At 37.6% G+C, this 24,918-nt stretch overlaps 1 protein-coding gene across 3 annotated transcripts; it reads right to left on the bottom strand.

Moving 5' to 3' along the window:
* Positions 1-811: 811 nt before the first annotated feature.
* On the bottom strand, positions 812-24,156 carry errfi1a (ERBB receptor feedback inhibitor 1a). 3 transcript variants are annotated; one of them, XM_048173513.1, is made up of 6 exons: positions 24,023-24,156; positions 22,392-22,462; positions 18,250-18,424; positions 4,262-4,460; positions 4,010-4,092; positions 812-3,706 (listed from the first exon to the last, which is right to left on the bottom strand). In XM_048173513.1, the coding sequence occupies exons 4-6, from the start codon at positions 4,408-4,410 to the stop codon at positions 2,577-2,579; spliced, it is 1,362 nt and encodes a 453-aa protein (XP_048029470.1). In that variant the 5' UTR covers positions 4,411-4,460; positions 18,250-18,424; positions 22,392-22,462; positions 24,023-24,156; the 3' UTR covers positions 812-2,576. The 3 variants fall into 3 exon arrangements, with proteins under 3 accessions (XP_048029470.1, XP_048029471.1, XP_048029469.1); XM_048173514.1 differs by lacking the exons at positions 18,250-18,424; positions 22,392-22,462; positions 24,023-24,156 and adding an exon at positions 8,155-8,312 and having other exon boundaries at positions 4,010-4,065; XM_048173512.1 differs by lacking the exons at positions 18,250-18,424; positions 22,392-22,462; positions 24,023-24,156 and adding an exon at positions 8,155-8,311.
* Positions 24,157-24,918: the final 762 nt, after the last annotated feature.

Raw genomic sequence — 24,918 nt, 5'->3', positions numbered from 1 at the left:
ATATAATACAAATATAAAAATATATATATTTTTTAAAGCTTAGACAGGATCACCTTCACACTGTCCAATGTTCCTCAGAAGTCCTCAAAAGTGTTGTTATTGTTAACAAAAACATACTTTGAAAATCATTTTTGTTAGAAATAAAGCTGAAATTAAAAGATTAAACGAAATATCGAAATCTTGCCTTGGCAACTAACTGAAACATAAGTTTATTAAAACTACTAAAGATTACTAAAATTAAAGATTAAAGCTAATAAAATACTAAAAAAAGATGACAAAAGCATTTCATAAAATTCCCTAAAACTTAAAATAAAATAAATTAAAATGAAAACTGAAATATAAAAATTAAAAAAAGGTCTGAAGGTGAAAAGTATGACTTCATTTCCTATTATTAGAGCCAAATTTGTCCATTTGTTAAATTAAAAAAATTATAGTTCGCTCATTCAGCTGCTTATCGTTTCATCCAAGGCTTCTGCGCCAAAAAAAAGACCAGAGAAACAGCATTTTCCCCAATCAGCAAGGCAGAAAATACCAGTCTATGTGAGTAATTCCCAGGTTTGCTAGATAGTGCCCTGTAGAGCAGCTCCAAGACACGCATCCCTTCAAAGTGCAGAACTGATCCAGGATCTGTTTTAAAAGTGCAAAAGTACAGTTCACCTTCCTCCTGTCTGGAGCCAGGCCAATAGTAATGAGGCAGAGCACAGGGGCGTGGATGTGATAAAACAGGCAAAACAGCTATATCTCTGTGTTCCACAAAGATACAACATACTTCAGAGAATGAAATACAGCAGAATATCAGATAAAAACAAACTTGAGTCATAAATAAGTATTTATTTCTATTACTTTAAAGGATACAATACACTAAGAACTATTCAGTTTGGGTAAGAGGACAATGTTAAATACTTTTACACATCACAACATACTGTTTTATCAGTGCACTTTGCTTTATATATATTTTTATATATATACACACATACACACAACACAGCAGAGATGTCTATTTCTTCTTGAACTTGCCTTCATTTTTTTTTTAGGTAAGACTGCGAAAGGAAAATAAAAACAATGTAAACATTTTCTGATACACAAACTGGTAAAATAAACGGGTAAAAAAAAAAAAAAAAAAAAAATGAGTTCAAATCCTTTTGTGAGGTGGAAAGTTGTAGTTGACCTCAGAGCTCTCAAACAGCATGTTTTTATAGTCTTACTTTCCTCATCTTTTTCAAATTGCATGGCACTTGCTACATTTACTGAGTTATCACGATGGTTCTGGAAACAATATAGAACAATAAAACATCTCATTCACCAGCTGCCAGCAGCCAAAGTCTCTGGTGCCCACACCCATTGTAATCACGTCTAACAGGAATGCACATACAGTAACAGGAAGATCAGTATGTGTGAGCTCGGCCAAACGCAACACGTATGGACTTTAACTCCACATAGCTCTTAAAAAAAAAAAAAAAAAAAAAAAAAATCGGTCGAAGATGCGTTTTCATTGAGGAAGTGTTAATGACTGACTGTTTTGAATGAGCAAAACAAAGAAATACAAATCAGGGGCAATTGTTTCCTCGTGCGGGCTTGTGTGCGCCAAGGGAGATTGTATTCGTTGAGTCTTTGTAATCCGTAGTTGGGTATTTAAGAACTAGAATATAATGGGAGGTAGTACTCGAGAAAATCCTATTCCAGACAATGGCTCACAGCTTCACGTGGAGACAGCACTTAAAAAGAGGAGATAAACACATTCACAGGTTTAACAAGTATTGCTTTTTGTGCAACAACAGAACACACTACACCTTAGCGAGAAGCAAGGGATCGGAAATACTCTGTTCATTCAGAGGGCAACATTTCAGCTGCCGTTTTAAGCAGCTTATAAAAGCAGTGCCAAAATTGGGCAAATGTAACACATTCAGCTCTCGAATCACTCACACACTCAACTTGGAACAGAAAAGCAATACTTAGCCTGTTCCTATGTAACACACACTCAAGACTACAAGTTGTACAGACAGGCCACAAAAAAAGCACACAAAAGAGTGTCCTGACAAAGGCTGAAAGCAATAGCCCAACAGAAGAACTGCGAAATAGTGTGCATGTGTCAGATTTCATGCAATGCAAAAAGATGGAAAAACCTTCACTTATAATGCCGGCTGCAAAAAAAGCCAGGCCGTTTTTATACTTCATATATGGTAGACGACACAAACGTACAGAAGCATTACTGACCCTATGTCCCTATGATCAAATGAACGTGCTCAATGTTCCAAGACATAAAAATAATCTTCAATGCAATATAAAATGAGACTACGAAAATTTACAACACTGAAGTATGAAGGTACCAGACCAGCTAATACCAAACAACTGCACCATGTTATCATTTCAACACTTACATTTCACATAACAATGAAATAAAAAACAATTTCCGAGCTCGCTCTAAGAGAACTGTTAGAACCGTTTCCGAGTTTCCAGTCCCAGTAACTGCAATTCATACGTAACTCGCTCGAATTTACGAGCACTACAGCAAAACTGCGACAAAGCAGCAAAAAAAGTCTTCGGACAAACGTGTCCCAAGTGATAGCTCACTTATTTCATACCAAGTCTATTTGGTGCGTCGTTTTCCTTTTGCTTTGACAGTCCCAGTCCGAACTCGAATCGGAGGCATCTGTGCCTCGACTCGCTGTGCTGTCCATTAAATACTTCTCATGTTTGTCCAGGTATGATGGGCGTTGTGGCAAAAGGAAGTAGTGCGTGTTGCTGGCTTTCCGGCCGTTCTCCATGACGGGCAGAATGCATGGAGAGCCTTCGCTATTCTGCCGTTGCAGGCCGCGACTGACGTATTTGGGATCTGGGGCAAAGCTCTGCGTAGGGGGCATGATCCCGTTGAGGTACATCGGAAGGCTCTTTGGGCTCGGGGTACGGGAACTACTGGTGGATAAAGGTTCTCTAGGGGGTACTTTCGGAGGTCGGTCATCGTCGCTGTTGGCTCCCGATGAGACTTCGGCTGACCAGCGGCGGGAGTCTCCTGTTTTGATTGGTCGTGGGGGGATTGGAACTCTCGGAGGAACTTCCGGTTTATCCAGGCCTTGCGTATTCCAGTGGTGACTGGACAGCCGGAAGGAGGTGGGCTTGTTAAAGCAGCCGGCAGGGCCGGAATGGGAGCGCCGCAGCTTCCTTTGCGTACGTTCCTGCTGCCTGAGACAGTTCTGCTGCTGCTGCTGCTGCTGTTGTTGTTGCTGGTCGCGGAGTTCCTGTTCCCTCTGCTGGATTTCCCGCTCCTGCCTCAGCTTCTGTGACTGCTGCTTCTGCTGGGATGCTGGACCTTCAAAGTAGGCATAGTTAATCTGTCCACAGCCCCTGAAACTCCTCCTACTGGGCATTCCATAGCGGAAAGGAGAGGGTTTGGAGTAAGGTTCGGAAACCAGGCAGCGATTGTCATCTCCGTTGAAGAATTCTACCTCACTGTCCACAGCCTGATCCGGGGAAAGTTCCGCTGAACCAGGAATTGGGGGAAGGGGTTTGGTGACCCGGCTGGGCGTCTGGGGAGGACTGATGCAGTCAGATACGGATAGACGTTGAAAGCAGGGAACCACTTGGTCGTCTTTGGCAGGGCTAGACGTAGAAGGGTCTGTGTGCAAGGTGAGCTGGGAAGGTCGGGGCTTTTTGGGGGGCAAGGGCTGGCCTCCTGGGCTGTTTGGTGATTGAAGATGAGTCCGCTGTTCTGTTTAAATGGGAAGATGGCAGAGAATGAGAATATAGCCGTTTTAAGACTGAAACTGATCAATTGTTTTTTTATGCAAATTATGCAAAATGTTAAAGATGTGGCAGCAAAAATTACACTTCCCCTTAAAGCTTATGATTTTCTCCAACAGTATTACATTTTTAAATTATTTTACATTTGGCAGGCACTTTTACCAAAAAATTGTTCACCAAAAAATTAAAATACAATCATTGACAGACATGGTCACTATAAATTGTCATTTTTTAATGCACTTTTAATAATGATGAGGGTTATGTTACTTACTGTCTGCTCCTGAAAATGATGGCAGCACCTGTTCCTGGGATTGATGCTTAAAATCCCTAGAAGAATCAATTGTGAAGCATAAGCTGCAAATTAAGAACAGGACAGCTAATCAGATTGACGCACAAATCCGAGGTTCATTAAAATGCTGCACACCATTTCCCGTTTTTCTGTTCAGTCATGCAGTGCATGTCCAGGGACTTATAAAACTAATCCATTTTCAACTCTGAAAACATGTGAAAAATATGCACTCACTTGTGTAGATCATGGTATTTCCAAGAGGGCTTAGCTCCGGCCATGCTATGCCAATGGCTGCCCCGCAGGAATAGGCTTTGCGCGGGTAAACAGATCTCCTGGGCAGTCAAGCCTGCAGTGGACATGCTCCAGCTGCAGTCGGTTCGCATTCAGGCCAGGAAATGTTCCTCCCGCCAAGCTGGCAGCTGCTGGTCTGTACCTGAAACACAGCCATGAGAGGACAAGAGCATGAATCTCTGTAATACCACAAGTGTTTCTCTGACACAGGAATAAGATTAAAGTCTCCTGCGTCTCAGATTTCCTTTCTTACTGAGAAAAGGACCTCAAGTTTAATGCATCTTATCTAGAGTTCACAAGAGATCTTACACTGAGCACGTGATTCAAATAGGACAAAACTCAGAAAGCTCAAACATTGAGATTACTTCTGAAACTCTAGAGAAGATGCGATGGTTTAAACTATTGCCTTTTTTATGTCTATTTTCATTTCTTTCAAGGAATTTTAAGAGAAATGTCCAAGATTTACATTTACAATTATGCATTTGGCAGACGTTTTTAACAAAATCGACTTTCAAGGTACACATTTTTTTTTATTTTTTATCAGTTCTTGCTTTTCCTGGGAATCGAACCCATGACATTAGTGTTGCTATTGCCGTGCTCTACTAATTTAGCTACAGGAAGACACTTAAAAAAATGGTTAAAAAAAAAAAAAAATCTTAATTTTTTTAAAAAAGCAACTTGCATTGCATTCAAGGTACACATTTTTTTTTATCATTTCTTGCTTTCCCTGGGAATTGAACCCATGACATTAGTGTTGCTTTAAAAAAAAAAATGGTTAAAAAAATTGTGACTTGCATTGCATTCAAGGTACATATATCGGTTCTTGCTTTCCCTGAGAATCAAACCCATGACCGTAGTGTTGCTAGTGCCATGCTCTACTGATTTAGCTACAGGAAGATACTTAAAAAAAATAATAAAATACAGCCAAGAGCTCCATTAAAGAGCAACTCCTTAAAGACCAACCTTTGAGTTGCAGTGAAATATTTCAGTGGAATTTCACAGCCACTATCATGGCCATATGAACATTCAAACCAAACTGAGATCATCTAGGGATCAATGCAATGGTTTTGTTGTTGTTGTGGAAGAACTAGTTGTTTCTGGAGCCCAGGGCTATCAGCACACCATCCAATGCACCTCCTCCTCGCTTCCCCTCGCTTTGCAATGCAGTCAGCCATGTGCACGGGACTCCAGTTGTGCTCTTTCAGAAAAGAACATTGAGTAACATTCTGCTGAGCTTCACAGCCTGTGGTATGACAAGCGCTCAGTTTGACAGCACTAAACGACATGTATGCCCCAAAAGCCTTGAGGATAGTGCCAAACTAAAATGCACTCTTAGATGTCTCTCACACACACACACACAAAAAAAGCACAAACTTCACTGCAAGACTCAATGCTCGAAAAAATCCAGTTGTGTAGGATGCAATGACAGTGTACAATTTATCACTTTGCAATGTTTGATGAAACATCGCACTGTAATTTAGCATTCTGAGTCTTGTGCAAATGCGATTCTCACAGAGGAAGTCTAATATCAAATTATATATGCAAATGAGTCTCAAATTTCCTGCCTTGGGAACACATCTTGTGTTTAAAGGAAATTGCATCTACTGTTACGATTCAGTGTAACACTAGATATGGTCTAAAGCAGTTGCTTCAAGAGTAGAATCCAACGAAACACTTTTCACTCTGAGAAACCAGCTTTACACCCCTGAGAACTTGAAGAGTGATGGACCTGGAGGCAAGGTTCATCCTGGTTTTAGCTTACAAACACATATCACGCTCACAAGCTATCAAATCACCAACATTACGACAGTCTTCCAGAGATAAAACAACCCTATTACTGAGCAATTAGCATTTTTATAGAACAATTTATTGCAGGGCTGTTTTACAAGCATGGTGCATTTCTGCAGAACTGAGTGTGATATGCAACAAGTACAAGATCTTGCAATTTAAATCAATAATACACATTTCAAGAACAACCAATAGAGATTTGTACATGACTAACATCTATGACGAGTCAAAGAAAGCAATGCAACCATTTCCGAAACGGGTATGTGATCAAACCAGGTCTTTTCTGTTGACCGTCCCTGATCTGGTGCATAAATGCAAGCAGTTATGCATCCTGAAAGCTCTGGACCTTGGATACGGTCACTATGAGCACACAATGCAACCTGATCCGTGATAAAGAACCCCACGGGACGAGCGCTTCCTCTCACAACAGGTGCAAGACGGACAGACTTCCTAGTGTCCGGCACAGACATTTCTCAATGCTTTTGGGAAGACAATGCCAATGTGTTGTGTAGACGTTAAGTAAACAAAGCGTGCCAAATGTGTTCGCTGTGGCGTAACCCCCATGAAAGCTCCTTCTAAACACTTATAGACACACATTTACTAATTCTACCCTCTTTTGCATTTAAATCTGAGATTATGGTGTCTCAGAACCAAAACTACCGAATTTGAGACATTTGGTTGCATTGTGCAAGAAAAACATCAGTGTTGCATTTCACTTATAAAAATCACAAGAGAACAAAGCTTATTTTAGTACTATTAAGATTGTGACATTATAATTAAGCACTTTTTTTTTTTTTTATTAAATCAGCATTAGGGCTGCATACAACATATAGGTCTACTGCAGTTATACAATATTTATTTATTGCATTACAGTAAATATAAAGTGAAGAGAATAAGACATTTTTGCATTTGGCAAATGCAAAAATCATGTCAGACGGTTCCATTTGTTAACATATTGTAAAGCATTTATTCATTTAAGTTAGTTAATTCCAAGATAACACATTATTAAAATCAAAAGTTGCATTGGTTAGTATTATTAAATGGACCAGACCTGATATGAACAGCTGTATTTTTATAATCTAACATTAACAATGATTAATAAGTACTTTAACAAATGTATTGCTCTTTGTTAGTTAATATAACATTAACTAATGTGACCTTTTTGAAAAGTGTTTGCAAAAAATCTCAAAATAGGCATCATTTTCTTCATGCAATATATAATTTCTTAATTTTGCAATGAAATGAGGACATGTTCTTGACAGACTAGCATACAATGGATCTTTTGGAAATACCTGAAATACTGCTTATGAACTCACGGCACATCAAAAGTGCTTCTAATGCACATCTACTGTACTTGCATATTCACAGGTTTTTAAGACACCCATTCGGTCCCCTTATATTGACAAAAAGAAGTCCAACACTAAAGTGGACAGTCATTGTACATGGCCACAAATTACGAAATATATGCGTCCTGACAAACCACTAATATGACATTGTAAGAAGGTATGAAGGAGAGACAGTCGCGCGCGTTCACACCCCGCTCTTGTCACCTCGCCGCGGTTTCCAGGCAACCATACCCGATCTACCTGTCCGCTTCCGCGAACTGGCGGGATGAGTCACTTAAACTCTATCACACCTGACGAAACACACCTCATACATTTCTTTAAGAAAAAAAAAAAAAAAAAAAAGACTGATGTTCCACAAGATGAAGCAACATATATGTCAACATCACATATTATGACAGTGTCATGCGGGTTTTGTCAGCTGATAATCATTATGGTTGTTATTATTATGATGATAACAAAAACCTAAAATTAATAAAAAATATAAGGTAAATTATATTATGTTTTAGAACTGATTCTGAGCTTTCCATCCTAATTGAGCGCGCGCGCACACACACACACACGCGCGCGCACTCCTTATCGGATGTCCTGTCACAGAATCTGATAATATCGTTACACACGTCACTGTCGTCATCAGCACGCACACACATAGCGAGACAGACAGACCACAAACACTGACAATGTGACAAACGCATTAAAATTCACCTTAATCTCCTGGTAGATTCTAGGTGTCCGGTGTTAAAAGTTCATAATGCCGTAATGATCCCGTTCGGTCCGTTTGAAAGCTTTACTTTATCTCTATAGATGCGCGAGGACATACATTACAGCGGTCGAGAGGTTCGTTAAACGGGTCTTCTCTGTGCGCGCTGCTTTAAATGCTCGCTGCAGTCAGAGGACGCGCAAGCCCCGCCCCTCCACACGGGATTTAAAGACACAGTGCGCACACTGTTGTTATATATGTGCATGTCTCTGCAATATTGTTACTCTTTCTGTGTCATGTGTTTGTTTACTCTATATGCTTTATATGTAAATGTATAAGAAATATGATTTGGGGGAAAAAAAAAAAGTTTTTTTCACTATGGGCAGTTCTTAGAAGCAATGGCTCACATAACCTTGCATTAAAACAAACCCCTAAACCAACCTGCTGCTTTCGGTGTATTGATAAATAGATAGGAATGTCCTCACAAGTTTAAATTTTATGTCTCACTATATTTTAAGGACATTTTCATACAAATGCAAATAAAATATCCTATGTTTGCATTTTAATGTGAAACTGTCTTTCATTTAAATGTTATTTTAGCTACATACAAAATAATAATAATCACAATAAATAAATTGTGTGAGAGAGAAAGACTGATTTATTAAGTTGGCTTGAAAAAGCCAACTTACTGTTATGCTATTTTCTTCTGAGACCAAAATTTCTGACTCTAACTACTCCTAGAGCTTTAACTCTACAAACTGTTAAACTGTTCTGACTTAGTGTGCTATATCTTTTCTAACTTACGGATCCAACTTACGGTTTTCCCAAAAAATGACTATTAAAGCTCTGAAAAATCCCATTGACTTTCATTGACGGAATGTTCAAATGAGCCAAGACTTTCAAACTCAAACTGTCAAGACTCAATAAAGCTGCCATTCTATGTACTATTTCTAATCCATTGAAACTCATAGAATCTCATGAATCTCATAGCAACCACCCAGAACAACCTAGCAACCATAGCAACCACCCAGAACACCATGGTAACCACCTAGCAACCACACAAATCACCTTGGCAACATCCTAGAAACCAGTCTGAGTACCCTAGCAACTGCATAGCAACACCCTAGCAACCACCCAGAATACCTTAGCAACCACATAGCAACACCCTAGCAACCACTCTGAGTACCCTAGCAACCTCATAGCAACACCTTAGCAACCACCCCGAGTACCCTAGCAACCACCCCGAATACCTTAGCAACCGCATAGCAACACCTAAGTAACCACCCCAAGTACCTTAGCAAACACCTTGATTACCCTGATCTCTATCTATCTATGTATCTATCTATCTATCTATCTAAACTAAAACTGAAAACTGAAAACTTTTAAAATTGCTGCAAACTTTCTGGACTGGCTTTTTCAAGCCAACTTAAAGTTTGTCTTGACAAACTTTTTTTCATCTAGTTTTCATCTATATATATATAGTATTTGGATATATATATATATATATATATATAAAGTGATGTTATCACATATGAAATATTCAATAGTAAATAATAAAATATGCTAAATGACCACATCAAAATATTATATTGGTGTCACACTTTTTTCAGTAAATAACAGCACACATCCACTAAATTTCTAAAATAAATAAATAAATAAATAAAAAGATTTTCCATAAGGATAAACCACATTTTTTAGAGTTTACATTATTAATCTCAAAACATTTTGTTTTTTCCTAAATAAAAACTTGCCTTTGTCTCTCCCCCAAAGCAAAGCGCTATTAAAACTTTCCACTCTATTATTAAAAATACAATAACTGAGAAAGAAAACAGCTTTTGTTTCAGAGCCATAGTTTACACAAACCTGTGCATCTGAAATATTAAAATATGATATAACCATTAAGTATTTAAAAAAAGTGGTTTGGAGGCAGTAAATAAACATTAGATACCTAAAACCAGACAGACTGCTAACATGACATGACAGTCCAGAGTCCCTGCAGTCAAGACTTATTTGAACAGACAGACAAGACCATACAAGGCTACAGAACCTCCGTGAGACGTGCAAAGAGAGACATTTAATGCACAGAATGAAGAAAATAAGGGATCACGGCCCCGGTGACTCCATACAAACGATGAGACAGACATAAAGGTGGCTCCATTGCTGATAAGAAAGCACACACAGCAAACACTGGGATGTTTTACTGCTACATTATATTTACATGCCTGTCGAGATGGAGCCCGTATTGTCTGCAGGCTAGATGGATATTGGTGATGTCTCTTCATTATGGTCTGTGGGGTAGATAACAGCTGTTGTATATCATGTATAATACACATCTGATTCAGTCTTATCCTGATACCCATGTGGACGTGAGATGATTCCATCCCAGTGTTTCTGATTGTTTACTGTGGACTTCAATCAGGTCGCAGATCTGTTGTGTACAGAATAAAACAAAGCTAAATGCAAATAATAAAATGCAACTAACCAAACAATTATGCATAATTATGAATTGTACAGGCTCCTCAACTTTAAGTTGGGAGGAAAAACAGTTCTCATAGCTTTTTATGTAGATATCTAAGACTGTGTCCAATAAAAACTACTGCAGTCTGGTGCAAATCAGTGTTATTTTAGTTTTACAATGCAAGTGTTTTTTGGTAGTTTCAGCCCGACGCAGTTGTCATTTTCACATCCAGCGCCGACGTTGTTTAAATAACAATGCACTTGCACCCATCTGTTCGCCCATGGGCGTGCTGGTTTGAAAATGAGGTGTGTTCAGGTGCATTGTTGGCGTGTTGCTATTTTGAGGCAACTGAATACGACTGCGCCATTGACCAACTGAAACCTGGTCTAAAGTCAATGCCGCAGTATTTTTTTGTTATTTAAAGAGTGCATTAGTAATATGCGCCTATTAGCCGGGTACACAACAAACATACACTCTGCTTGTTACACACACAGGGAACCGCAGCAGCACACAGACATTTTTAAATATTAAAAATAAAAGGACTCCTCCCCAGAGAAGGGTTCTGTATTTCCGCAAATTCCGCCATGTAAACAGCGAATCCTCAATGGTGCCTCCAACTGGCTTTTAAAGGGAATGGGAGATGAGAGTCTGATTTGTTTATTGCGCGTTACATCCAAAACACACCCATGACTCATTAAGAGACTTGGTACAACCCTTTTGGACCATGAGCCTGGCGTGCTGACCATATTTTCCATCATTAAACTAGCAAATGAGGATTCGGATATGCCCTAAGTGCACATGCCCCATTCGCTTCAGACCATGTGCTTAGATTGTTAAAATAGGGCTTCCGTTTTTAGTTGAAAACAGCGTCATGTAAACAGCCCCTTAGTTATAGTTTTTATTTATTTAAGAATTTTAGTGCTTTCAGTTTATTGCCAAGGCAACATTTCTTATTTTCATTTAGTTCAAGTTTTTCAACTAATATTTATTTTAATTTTATTTCAGCTTTATTTTACGGAAGAGGATTAGGGCCAAGCAATAATAAAAAAATAAAACCATCTCGAGATTAAAGTTGTTAAATTTCGAGAAAAAAGTCGAAATAAAATGTTGAGAATAAACTCGTTAAATTACGAGAAAAAACTTGTTAAATTACGAGAAAAAACTCGTTAAATTTCGAGAAAAAACTCGTTAAATTTCGAGAAAAAACTCGAGAATAAAAAAGTCGAGATAAAATGTTGAGAATAAACTCATTAAAATATGAGAAAAAAGGTCGTTAAGTTAACCAATTAACCGCTTTTTCTCAAAATGTAACAACTTTAATCTTGAGATGGTTTTATTTTTTTATTATTGCTTGGCCCTAATCCTCTTCCGTATTATTTCAATTAACAGAAATGTTTGTTAACACTTTAGTATAGGGAACATATATAAACTATTAGTTATGACTTTTCCCTTAATAAATACCTAATTTATTGCTTATTAATAGTTAGTAAGTTAGTTGTTAAGTTTAGGTATTGGGTAGGATTAAGAATGTAGAATATGGTCATGCAGAATAAGGCATTAATATGTGCTTAATATGTACTAATAAATAGCCAATATTCTAGTAATATGCATACTAATAACTAGTTAAAAGACCCTAAAATAATAGTTTTAGTTTTAGTTAACAATAAAAACCCTGGTACAAATTCAGATAAAATAGACAGACCAACTTGTACAAGTTGAGTGAAATACCCTCATCTTCAAAAACCATGATGAAAACTTCTTGAGATAAAAGAAAACGCAACCCAGACTACATTAAATGCAAGCTTAAATTAAGACAAACATGGTTTAAGCAAGTTGTTCATGTTTTTGTTGTTTTTTACTTTTTTGTCCAACAAGCTGCAATGGTTTAGTCTGTATGAACACTACTAAATACAACAAATACGTTTAAAGTGTTAAATAAAATCTAGCAGCTCACTCCATGCCACAAGGCTACTTGAACTTGCATACTGAGCGTGAAGCTTTACATACAGTCAAACACAATGCCACACAAAAAACCTCAAAGTGCTAAACAAACAGAGCCGAGAGGCAGGAATGCAGCAGGAACAAAATGTGCTTGTGTTACAGTGTTGCAAATCTCTGTGTCTGGCCTTGGCCCCCCAAACCCAACAGGCTTATCATCCGATATTTGGCCGTGGATGAGCCGACTCGCTTTAATCCCCTAATAATTTCAAGAACATTCCACACATTCCAGCGGACCAGTTGTGGCCAGCAGGAGAGCGAATGAACTGTTGATTTTTGACATTGTGCTACACAGAAAGGTGAAAGTGCATGCATGAATCTATAACTGTGCACTTGTTAAGTTCGAGAGTGTACACAGGGGTCCATAAGAGCATGGTTTGTGTGTAATTGCGAATGTGTGCACATGTGCATTCAATGCAAATGTTCATGCAACAGCATGCATACATGCATTTATTAGGGGTGGAGGAACAATCGTTTATAATATATATAGAATAATAATATGTGATATATATATATATATATATATAGTAATAATCTGTCATTAAAATTTTATTTTTGCTATACAAAATAATAATAATCTCAATAAATCGCAATCTTCTACGGATTCGCATTGATTCACAAATTTCAAAAATCGTTTTTCTAAAGTGTTACACTTCTTTAATGTCAAAGTACTACTTAAAGTTATTGACACATTAAAAGTGTTATTAATCAGTAACAGTATATTAGATGAGTGCATTTGTTCTTAAAGGGACAGCAGCCTAAAAAACTGTTGCTGTCTGCTGTCTGTTTTATTAATGTTAATAAAAAACAACAACAACAACAAAAATCACCCACTGCTTTTGTATATTTTTGTCAATTGTATTTGTCCTATTGTTTGTAATTTGCTTCTTTGTTCCCATTTTAATAAAAATACATCAAAACAATAACATTGCCTCCATGCTTCAATGATATTTTTTTCTTTTTTTTTCAAGTCCTATTAAGATGTCCACCAATCAAATAGGAAAAGTAACACAAAACAGTAAACTAGAATATATCAAATTGAAATCTGATTCAAAATAGAGAATCGTGACCTCAAGAATCAATCTGAATAGAATTGTGAGGTACCAAACGATTCCCACCCCTAGCATTTATACAGATTAGAAGCTATTCAAGTATTATTTGCATTTGTCTATACATTAACCCAGCTAAGTCACAGTTTGTTCATCAGGAATCGCTTTCCTGCAGAATGCATTGTCGCTCGAATAAAAGTCAACTGTTTATGTCATTTGATGCACCTCGCTTTGCGATCAGGTGTGGAGACAGAACTGATCTGATCTGAGCTCAGATTGCCTTGTGTTGATAGAAACACGGCCATGAACTTTCCTCCGTTGCCAGATCCCTCCCAACTCCCGCTTCTCATACACACACACATACCACGCGCACACACATAGACATTCATCCACTCCATTGTTGATATGATGTCATCGTACGCACACATAGGAAGTGCCTTATAAAGTCAGGCAGCCATGCACCTTTGGAGCAGAAAGGGTCACTTAACCAGGCTTGAAGGAACACCTGCTTGAAATGTTTAAACAATAACATCACAGTAAGGTTGGCTCTCAGACGCATAAGGAATACTGATGTGGATTCAAAGGGATTTTAAAGGGCAAACATGGCTTTAAAATAACTTTAAATTGATAAAGTCAATTTTCTTCTTAAAGGTATACTTTTTCTGCTCAGAATTAACAAAATTTAAATAATCAATACATCATCAATCCTTCATCCAAAACATGTTTTTGTCTTAACCTGATTCACTACGGTAAGCCTATTATAAGAGTTTATATTTTAGCAGGATGGTTTTTGCAGGAAATTGCGTACATGCGTCACTCACCTTTGCATGTCTCGTCATATTAGTAAATAGAGAAAAGTTGCTCCGGCTACTTTGACATGGAGCAGCTAAATCTCCAACCTTCGGGGATTCACCTGTTTTAAACAAACTTCGAACAGAAGAGAGTCTGCTGGCAAAAAGAAAACGAGACAGAGCTCGTAATAAAACAAGAACCAACACCGGCTTGCCTTTTCAGAGATGGCGAGAACTGAGGGATTTGAAATGTTGAAAAAGTTACACAAAGATTCGTTTTATTACTCAACAGGTGAGTCAGGTATTTTATTGAACAGATAAGTTGCGATATGTATTGAGTTCATTGTAAAGCATTATCTATTGTGAAGGGCCATATTCATCCTCAGTCACGCAGAGCCGAAGCACAACAAAACAGGAATTCCTCCGCAAAATGCATGCAGTTTTGTTTTTTTAACCGCTAGAGGCAACCAAAAGTTGCATAGTGTCCCTTTAATAAGCTGAAATAAGGTTAAAGGGTTAGTTCACCCAAACATGAAAATTCTGTCATTTATTACTCACCCTCATGTCGTTCCACACCTGTAAGACCTTCGTTCATCTTCGGAACACAAATTAAGATATTTTTGATGAAATCCGAGAGGTATATGACTCATCCATAGACAGCAATTTAACCACCACTATCAAGGTCCAGAAAGGTACTAAAGACATCGTTAAAACATTTGAAGTGACTGCAGTGGTTCAACCTTAATATTATGAAGCGACGAGAATACTTTTTGTGTGCAAAAACAAAACAATAATAATGAATTTATGCAACAATCTCCTCTCCATGTTTACGTCCGAATGCCGGCTCAGTATTGGCCAAAGCTGATCACATGAGCAGCACGACGTATGCGTGTGATACTGGACAATGATGAGTCGGTGTTCTGAAGTTGAACCAGGAAGCGCTGGATGTAAACAATGTATGAGAATGACACAGAAGAGAAGAGATTGTTGAATAAAGTCATTATTTTTGTTTTGTTTTTGCATGCAAAATATATTCTCGTTGCTTCATAACATTAAGGTTGAACCACTGCAGTCACGTCGACTGTTTTAACAATGTGTTTAGTACTTCTCTGGACTTTGATAGTGGTGGTTAAATTGCTGTCTATGGATGAGTCATATACCTCTCAGATTTCATCAAAAATATCTTCATTTGTGTTCTGAAGATGAATGAAGGTCTTACGGGTATGGAACGACATGAGGGCGAGTAATAAATGACAGAATTTTCATTTTGGGGTGAACTAACCCTTTAAGCTTAAAGACAAAAATCTCTCATAATAAAAAAAGTCTCATAATTTGCTCTCATAATCCAACAGATTTCTGAGAGAAACAAGATATTCAATGTGAATTTTTTTAAATATTAAATATACCAGGAAGTGGAAATGGAATAGCAAAGAAAATGATTACATTCTGATAAAAGATTACAATAGTCATTTTCTTTGGAATTACATGCAATGACAAAGACTAAAAGCATGTATTAAGAAAGTAAAGAGTAAATTTTGATGTCATACTGACTTTAAAACATGGTTTGAAGTTAGATGCTTCTGTGTGTACTCTATTTCAGAATCTGATTCAATATCCCATATTAAAGAAAAATCACAATTAGAATCTTTTTGACAGCAATGAGGTGAAATGGAGAGCAAATTTCTCAGATTTTTCTTTTGAGAAAAAAAAAAACAATCTCAAGTGTCTCCTCTAGAGTTTCAAAAGAGATCAATGTCTCAAAGTGTTCTCAGATTTGTCAAGTCTTAAATCAAAGTCAGAGATCACAATTTTTATGCAAACAGTTCTCATGAAACAATCCGAGATGTTATGCAAGTTCATTTCGTAGCTCTATCCTCTTATCGCTGACTTTATTTCTCCCAACGAAACACCTATACAACACAATAAATACACGCAGCACCAATTCAAACCATCTCCATACGTAATGAAGAATTTCACACCTGTTGATTAAATACGGTGGAGATGGGCTCTCTTTACAAAACCACATGTGTGACATGCTGGCATATTGTCATGGACTTCCACAGGGAAAGGGTGTGCCGATTATGAGGGAAAGGGGTGATTCATCATTCATGAGGTTACCAGGTTAAGGACCTGCACCTGTTGATGTAATCTCACTTTGCACATTCCCAAACACTGGATCAAAGTTCAACCTGGAGATAAGGAGAGAAGCCAACAAATTTAGCTCCTCATGTGAGATGGATTAAAATCATGCAAGCTGTTTTAGAATTTAATGTACAAAAAAAAAAAAAAAAAATCAGGTCATTGACCTTCAACACCTACAGTAACACTAAGTGTTAAACTTTTGTGCAGCAGACTTATTATTAAACTTATGTTACACGCATTAATGCTACTACAAATCACGTGGGCATGGTGAGGTGAGATAACTAATCAGACTTATGATTTTCATTACATGGATGATAAAATGGACTGAAAAAAATCCCATATAGTTACAGTAAAGGACTTGAGCCAGAATGCAATAACATTTTGAAAGTTTCTTTTGGATGTTTACTGGCAAAACAAAACCTAGCAGACCAACCAGAACACCCTACACTGAAAAAAATGACTAATTTTAACGTAAAAACCTGTTAATTAGTAAACATAAGTTCCCATATACAGTAAAAACTGTAATAGACCTAATAGGATCTAATTCTACAGTAAAATACTGTTAAATGTACAGTTTTTGGAAATTACAGTTTTTCTTTTCAGTTAGGTATATTATGCATATGTACATCCTAGCATAGTGGCAATGAGTTTTGCACAGGCATACACCACTTTTCAAGAGCATTTTCTCCAGAAGATGACATAAATGTAGACTTTCCCTAACACTGACTAATGCAGCATAAGCTGGAACTAACTAAGAAGCTGGAAAACTTTGTTTTATTTGAGTCAGAGCAAACATCTGATTGATTATGCGTAAATGGATGCATAAACTTTACATGTTGGACAAGCTCTGTCTCTAACATGTGGCCTGGTTTACACAGTCAAACTATAACAAATGTTTGATTACGATGATGATGATAGCGCCAGGCGGTCTGATTCAAACTTGTTTAGTCAATATCGTAAGGACGTTAGTCTGGCAGACATGCTTATGCACAACTCACACACACACACACACACACACATTCATTCAAGTGCCTCTACATTTCTACATTTCCATATTACAACACCGACAATGATTACAGAAACCTTACTCAACCTTTTCTTCCACCCACGGCAAAATTAATCATTTTCTCACATGCGGTTAATAAGGTCGCTTCCTGGAAATGATCTTTGAGACATACTGATGTCTAGCTCAGTGATAAAGCGTAGGGGTTTTGTTTCGTCCCATCTTGTTTGTTTTTTAATTTAAGACGAGTGCTGGACTCGTTCAAGCAAAGGTCAGGAATCAATAGTAAAGGGGCGGAGTTGTGATTGTTCATGCGAGGGTGTGTTTGGTCGGTTCAGAAAATACTGCTTTCTGACTTGCTGGCAGCAGCATCATGTGTTATGACATAAAGAGGGACTTAAAAGTGTTAGCCGTCTCATTTATCTTACTCGTTTTCTTTCTTTGCTCTTGCTCTGTCACTTTGACATGCTTTTAATGTTAGTGTGCATCATTAAGCACATCAATTAAATAGTTTTACATTGCTTGAAGAACATTTGTGTGGTGCGAAACTCATCTAAGGTGCATCTTTAGTGAATCTCCCGTGACAATATCAAAAAACTAAAGACGTTCTTTATGATAATGACACACTGGCAGGATCGTCTGTCTTACATGTGGCTCACCTCCCACGTTTCCTCACATCTCTTGTTCTGTCTGTCTCTCTTAGACGACGTGCAGGATGGAAATGCCTGTTGGTTGACGGTGTCTCCACATCAGACAGAGTCATAGAGAGGAAGACTATAAAATCCCCTGCGGTCTGATCAGGAATGTCCCGACACAAATCAGCCTCCTTTACTCCTGTTTTACGGCCATATAAAAACAAAGAAAGAACACTATTAGGCTTTTAATTAGTGGTGCTCGCTAAGGCGAAAATTAAACAAGACAATGTAGGAGATTTTGGACCGTGGATTCAGTACTTAAATCCTATTGTTTCATATTTCTATACTTAATTCAGGTTTAAATATATTTTAAACACCATCATTGTGGCTAGTTAACAAAAGCGTATTAAATTAACATCAAATGTTTACTTTGGGAATACAGAAATAAAGTTAATGTTTTTTCTTAATGTCACATGATCCTTCAGAAATCATTCCAATATGCTGATTTGCTGCTCAAGAAACATTTCTGATTGATATATATATATATATATATATATATATATACACACACAGGAAAAGAAGAAGGAAGAGAATAGGACAATCATTTTGCTTGCCAGATTCAAACCCATGTCTTCCACATGAGCACCAATGTGTCAGAACATGTCAGAATACTGGAGAGATTTTGCTTTCATTTATCTTCAAACCACAGGATCGTGTTGAAACGGTTAAAGTCCAGCATCCTGGCATGGGGGCGATGAAGATTCCAGGTTTTTGCTGTGTTTCCTGCTGTCGTCTTTAGAAGTCAAGGTCACGCTTCATTAATGCAGCAATCAGTTTGAGTAACGTGAGAGCTGACGGATGAGGGAGTCACTCCTGCTCTCCTGGTTTCCTGTTCCGGAGGGCCTCAGGGACACACTGGAGAAACATAAAGACCCATACATACTGCTAATAAAGATTTCAGATGTGCTGTCCGGAGGGAAACGACCGGGGGTTGGTTGTGTACTACTATGAAACGCGAGGTGCGTTTCACGATAAGGGCACCTATGGTATGGCTGTGATTCACTGGGTGTACATCATAACACTATTGTACCATTGACAGCTCTTGGAAATGTGTCTCCTGAAATGTAACCTTATATGGAATTAGGCCAATACGCAAAATACAGGTGTGACTTGTGATGCAATCGTGTTTTACAAAAGTGAAACTCACTGATATGGCATCATTGTGAACTTTTAAAAGGGTTGAAATGAAATTTGCCAAACCCACTGGCTGACTCATGAGAAATGGATACCAAAATAATTTTCTTTCTTAGTAATTTTGTTTTCCATTTAAAAAAGAAAAAAAGAAAAATGACTTAAGATGTTAAGTCTTCTTTTATGAAAAATGCTTCAGTGAGTTTATGGAAGTGCGTTTCCGTCACAGAATTAAAAAAAATAAATAAAAAAAAGAAGAAGGTAATTTGCAACTTTTTTATTTTTCGTGCAATTGGAGTTATAAAGTCAGAATTGTGAGATTGTGAGACTTTATAAAACAGAACTGCGACTTTATATAATGAAATTCTGAGACAAAAAAGTCAGAATAGTGAGATAAAAAGTTGCAATTAACTTTTTTATTTTTTACTCAGTGGCAGAAACAAGCCTCCATAGAGTTTATGCTTAAAACATACAAGAAAAAATATCTGCCAACGGGGTAAGAAACATTATTTTGGTTTCCTCTTGAAGTAAGCTTATTTTTTCTGACCCCACTGGCAGATAACTGTTGCATGAACATCTCATTTTTATCAATTTTTCAGAAAACAAGATTTAATATCTTTTGACATTTTGTATCTCTTGATTTAAGAATGCTTAGATATTTGTAATAGAAAACCAGACATAAATACTGAGAAAGATCTTTTAAAATAAAAAAAATTAAAAAAGTGTTCCTTTAACCTAAAAGGCATAAAAACCCAAGAGAGGTTACTACCTATCTCTTACAAAACCATAGCCAGCAACATACATTAATTCCTGACAACACAGCCACCCACACATGAGCACAGAACGACTTAATGAGGCCCTGTACCAGCCCCTGGGGCTCACCGACATCACTTTTTCCATCTTCTAACACACTAAGTGACCATGTGAACGCATCTGAACTGGGCTAAATTATATGCATTTACGGAAGTTTAAATGCACAGTCTCGAACGAAGCCTTATCATAGGGACAAGTCGAACTAAAAGTCAAACTAAACCTACTGAATTACCGAACAAGCAGCCACAACAGAGTTTGTGTTTATTTAGATAGGCACCTTTAAACAGAGCGCTGTGCTTAAAGTATGCTAGAGTCGTCACACCCACCTTCAAAAGACTAGTCAAAAACCGCCATGTTTAAGCTTGGCTTCAGTAAAATGCAAAGATTAAAAAAGAAAATGTTTGTAAAACAGAACAGCAGTGCATATTTAAAGGGACAGTTCACCCAAAAATGAAAATTATCCCATAATTTACTCCATCCTAGGTGTATTTAGCTTTGCTCTTTCAGCTGAACACAATCAGAAATATATTTTAAAATATCTTGGCTCTTCCCAGCTTTATAATGGGAATAAAATTTTTTAAAGACTAAAATAGCACATCCATCCATCATAAAAGTAATCCATACGGCTCCAGGGGGTTAATAAAGGCCTACTGAAGCAAAGCTATGCATTTTTGTAAGAAAAATATCCATATTTAAAACTTTATAAACTATAGTAACTAAGCTTCCGGTAATGGCCATACGCGAGTCTAGTTCCGGTTGAAGAGTGACCTCTGACCTGTTGCATGATATATTGACGAACACGGAAGCTCAAATGATACAAATGTCACAAATTAGCAGTCAAAAATGAGAATTTTTAAAGAGAAATGTCGGAGGAGCTTGAGTTTGGATATATTTCTTACAAAAACGCATTGCATCGCTTCAGGCCTTTATTAACACCCTGAAGCCATATGGATTACTTTTATGATTGGTTGCGCATTTTTAGGCAGCATTCACTTCCATTTTAAGGAAGAGCCAAGACATTTTTAATATAACTCTGATTGCGTTTGGCTGAAAGAAGAAAGCCAACACCTAGGATGGCTTGAGTGTGAGTAAATCATGGGGTAACTTTCATTTTTGGGTAAACTATCCCTTTAAATACACATGAGGTGAATACATCTAAGAAAGCATGCATGCTAGTGCCTGTTGCCATTCAGAGTTAAATGACATGAGAGAATGGTCTTGCACAAATACAAAGCAGACCTTTAGTGACTCAAAAGAGAAATTGAAACAATGCAGGTACTAGCAACTCATTAAAAAAGCTATGATGTAGTGAATGCATTCTGGGTTAGAGGGGAAAACAGTCTATACTTCTAAATCGGTCACATTCTGGTATTACATAACACTGACCTTAATGAGACATGTTATAAAACCAGACCAGCAACGCAGCTATGCACACAGACTTCTTATGAATGAAAGAGCAGTGCATACAGAAACTACAAAATGCCTGCATCAAAGAAAAAAAAAAAGGTTGTGATCTGGTACTACTAAGTCTGACTAGTGAGTCATTTGAATTTAATTGTTTAATGCACTAGCTAAGCAACGCTGATTGCAATAATGTATGTTTTGCTGCTAAGCAGAGATAATGGTGTCATAAAGGTGTGCTGTCACCGAGGAAGGATGTTTTACTGGACGTGAGGACTAATAAATTATCGCAAGACCTGAGAGAGTCTTTTATGTGTGCTTTCCGGCCTCCTGTAAACCAGTTTAACCCTCCAAAGGGCCGGTAGTCCGCAGAAGGATGTAAAGGTTGGGAATGGTGCTCACATAATGGGCTTTGGGTGTTTGAAGGTGTTTGAATGCTCACATGCTAGGGCTTATCTAACCAATATACACACACACAAACTCTTTACAGACTCATTTCTGTATTTGCCACATGGCACAAAATGACTAGGAGCTGCTATTGTATCATGATCATTATATTTAACATCTCATTAATTTATCAATCTACAAAATGCTCATATAATATATTACATACAATTAATATATTTGTACAATTGTCTTCCTCATCCACAGGTTAGCAGACAACTAATTCTTTACATTTTCTGAATAAAATGATCCATGCAAAACTTGCTGTCACAATGCTAGCGTAATGTTTACAGACCAAGTCAAAAAAAGACCAGTACCTTTATGGTATCTGACTTGAAGATACTGTATGACTTGGGTTCCTCCTCCTTGTAGGTTTAATGGTTCCTGGCTGATGGATAAAAAAAAAAAAACCCAGCATGTTTCATCGAGACACAACATGAGGAATCATTCACGTCTGTAGCGCACATTGTGCAGGATGGGTCACATGTGGTTTCAAAAGCATATGGTTAGGGGTATGTTAGGCAAGAATGAGCAATAGTAATAGTCACGCATGCCTTAGCAAACACCTCTAATTAGAAACACACAAACATGGTAATAACATCTTGATTTTTTATATACACTACCACGTATATATCGTGTACAGACAACAACCTTGTCAAAACAATCCTTATTCTCACGGGTCTGTGAAAATGACAAAAAAAACGCTGTATTATTCATACTAGGCCTGTAGTTGGCGTTAGTGTTGTAGTCAAGACTACCTTAACCGAGACCAAGTCGAGACCAAGACAAGACCAAGACTTTGAGGGGTTGAGACCAAGACAAGCCCAAGGCAAGTCGAGACCGAGTCAAGACCAAGACCAGACTAGCACTTCTCCAATTCATCTGAAAGATCCACATTTACTGCCTGAGAAATGTCTTATTTTTAATCAACACTATATAGAGCTGTTACCAATCAATTGAAAAACTCCAATCAAATTAATAATGTCAACAAAGAAATCAGACTATGCAACAGCAATTTAGCCTGAGTCTGAGACCAAGACAAGACCAAGACCTTCAAAATATGACCAAGACCAAGACCGATCTCGTGTACTACAACACTAGTTGGCGTTGACACTTTGTAAAGAAACACTACACATCTATAGACGGAACATGTGACATGCATGATGCATGATGTCACGTTTTCACAGATTTGCGTTTTTGCTGTTTACACGGAGATGATAAAGGTATCGTTTTCAAAAACTCGACTTCAAAAGTTTGCATTTTCAGGCCACCAAAACTCAGTTGATATGGAAATGAACGGCCAAAACGCATAAAACGTTTTCCATTTTTAGTTGAAAACAGTGTCATGTAAACGGCCCCTAAATTACATTTTACAATATATTCAAAGAGAAAACTTTTATAATATTTCACAATGTTTTACTGTATTTTTTAATCAAATAAATGCAGCCTTGGAGAGCATAAGATACTTCATTCAAAAATATTTTAAAAATCTAGAGACCCTAAACTATAGATAGTCGAAGTGGAGAAATGCCAAACATAATGCTAAAATTGTCAAGCTCTAATACCAAAAGCCTCACGCTGAAGTTCTGTTCATCCACCTTAAACAGGAGGAGGCCGCTCTGACCTCACACTTTCCAATTTTTGGCAGAGTACATGAGGAGCGTGCAGCAGTGATTTCATGGGATGATGGCATTAGTGCAAGTACACACTCCACACGCAGCACAAACCCTGACCTCTAACTCACATTCCCCACCGCACACATTTATTTATCTGATGACTGCATATCACAGACTTCTATTGTTTATATATGAAGCAATTTAGAATTACTACAGACTAAACCACTTACAAAAAGTGCATTTTTTGCATCTTATTATTAAACATTTTCTATATTTGTTTAGCATTTTTTCAATTAAAGGAATAGTTCACCCAATAATGATCATTTACTCACCTAAATGTGGTTCCAAACCTATAGGACTGTCTATCTTCTGTGAAACACTAAAGTGTTGGGATCTAAATAACATTGAACCCCACTGACTTTCAAGTCAAGTCAAGTCACTTTTATAGTGGTTTATACAATCCAGATACAAAACAGCTTCACAGAAATAAACAGGAAAATAACAGAATCAAATATGAGACTTATATATGAGATATACACTCACCTAAAGGATTATTAGGAACACCTGTTCAATTTCTCATTAATGCAATTATTTAATCAACCAATCACATGGCAGTTGCTTCAATGCATTTAGGGGTGTGGTCCTGGTCAAGACAATCTCCTGAACTCCAAACTGAATGTCAGAATGGGAAAGAAAGGTGATTTAAGCAATTTTGAGCGTGGCATGGTTGTTGGTGCCAGACGGGCCGGTCTGAGTATTTCACAATCTGCTCAGTTACAGGGATTTTCACGCACAACCATTTCTAGGGTTTACAAAGAATGGTGTGAAAAGGGAAAAACATCCAGTATGCGGCAGTCCTGTGGGCGAAAATGCCTTGTTGATGCTAGAGGTCAGAGGAGAATGGGCCGACTGATTCAAGCTGATAGAAGAGCAACTTTGACTGAAATAGCCACTCGTTACAACCGAGGTTTGCAGCAAAGCATTTGTGAAGCCACAACACGCACAACCTTGAGGCGGATGGGCTACAACAGCAGAAGACCCCACCGGGTACCACTCATCTCCACTACAAATAGGAAAAAGAGGCTACAATTTGCACGAGCTCACCAAAATTGGACAGTTGAAGACTGGAAAAATGTTGCCTGGTCTGATGAGTCTCGATTTCTGTTGAGACATTCAGATGGTAGAGTCAGAATTTGGCGTAAACAGAATGAGAACATGGATCCATCAT

The sequence above is a fragment of the Megalobrama amblycephala genome, linkage group LG21 (genome assembly GCF_018812025.1).
Source record: "Megalobrama amblycephala isolate DHTTF-2021 linkage group LG21, ASM1881202v1, whole genome shotgun sequence".
NCBI lineage: Eukaryota > Metazoa > Chordata > Actinopteri > Cypriniformes > Xenocyprididae > Megalobrama > Megalobrama amblycephala.
The sequence above is the reverse complement of the archived record's forward strand: the minus strand, read 5'-3'. Positions and strand labels throughout refer to the sequence as shown.

Bases quoted from the DNA above. Each gene is read 5' to 3' on its own strand.
- errfi1a (XM_048173513.1), bottom strand. From the start codon at position 4,410: ATGCGAACCGACTGCAGCTGGAGCATGTCCACTGCAGGCTTGACTGCC. The intron at 4,093-4,261 runs GTGAGTGCATAT...CTTAATTTGCAG, and splicing joins AAATACCATGATCTACACAA to CTTATGCTTCACAATTGATT. The intron at 3,707-4,009 runs GTAAGTAACATA...CCATTTAAACAG, and splicing joins ATCATTTTCAGGAGCAGACA to AACAGCGGACTCATCTTCAA.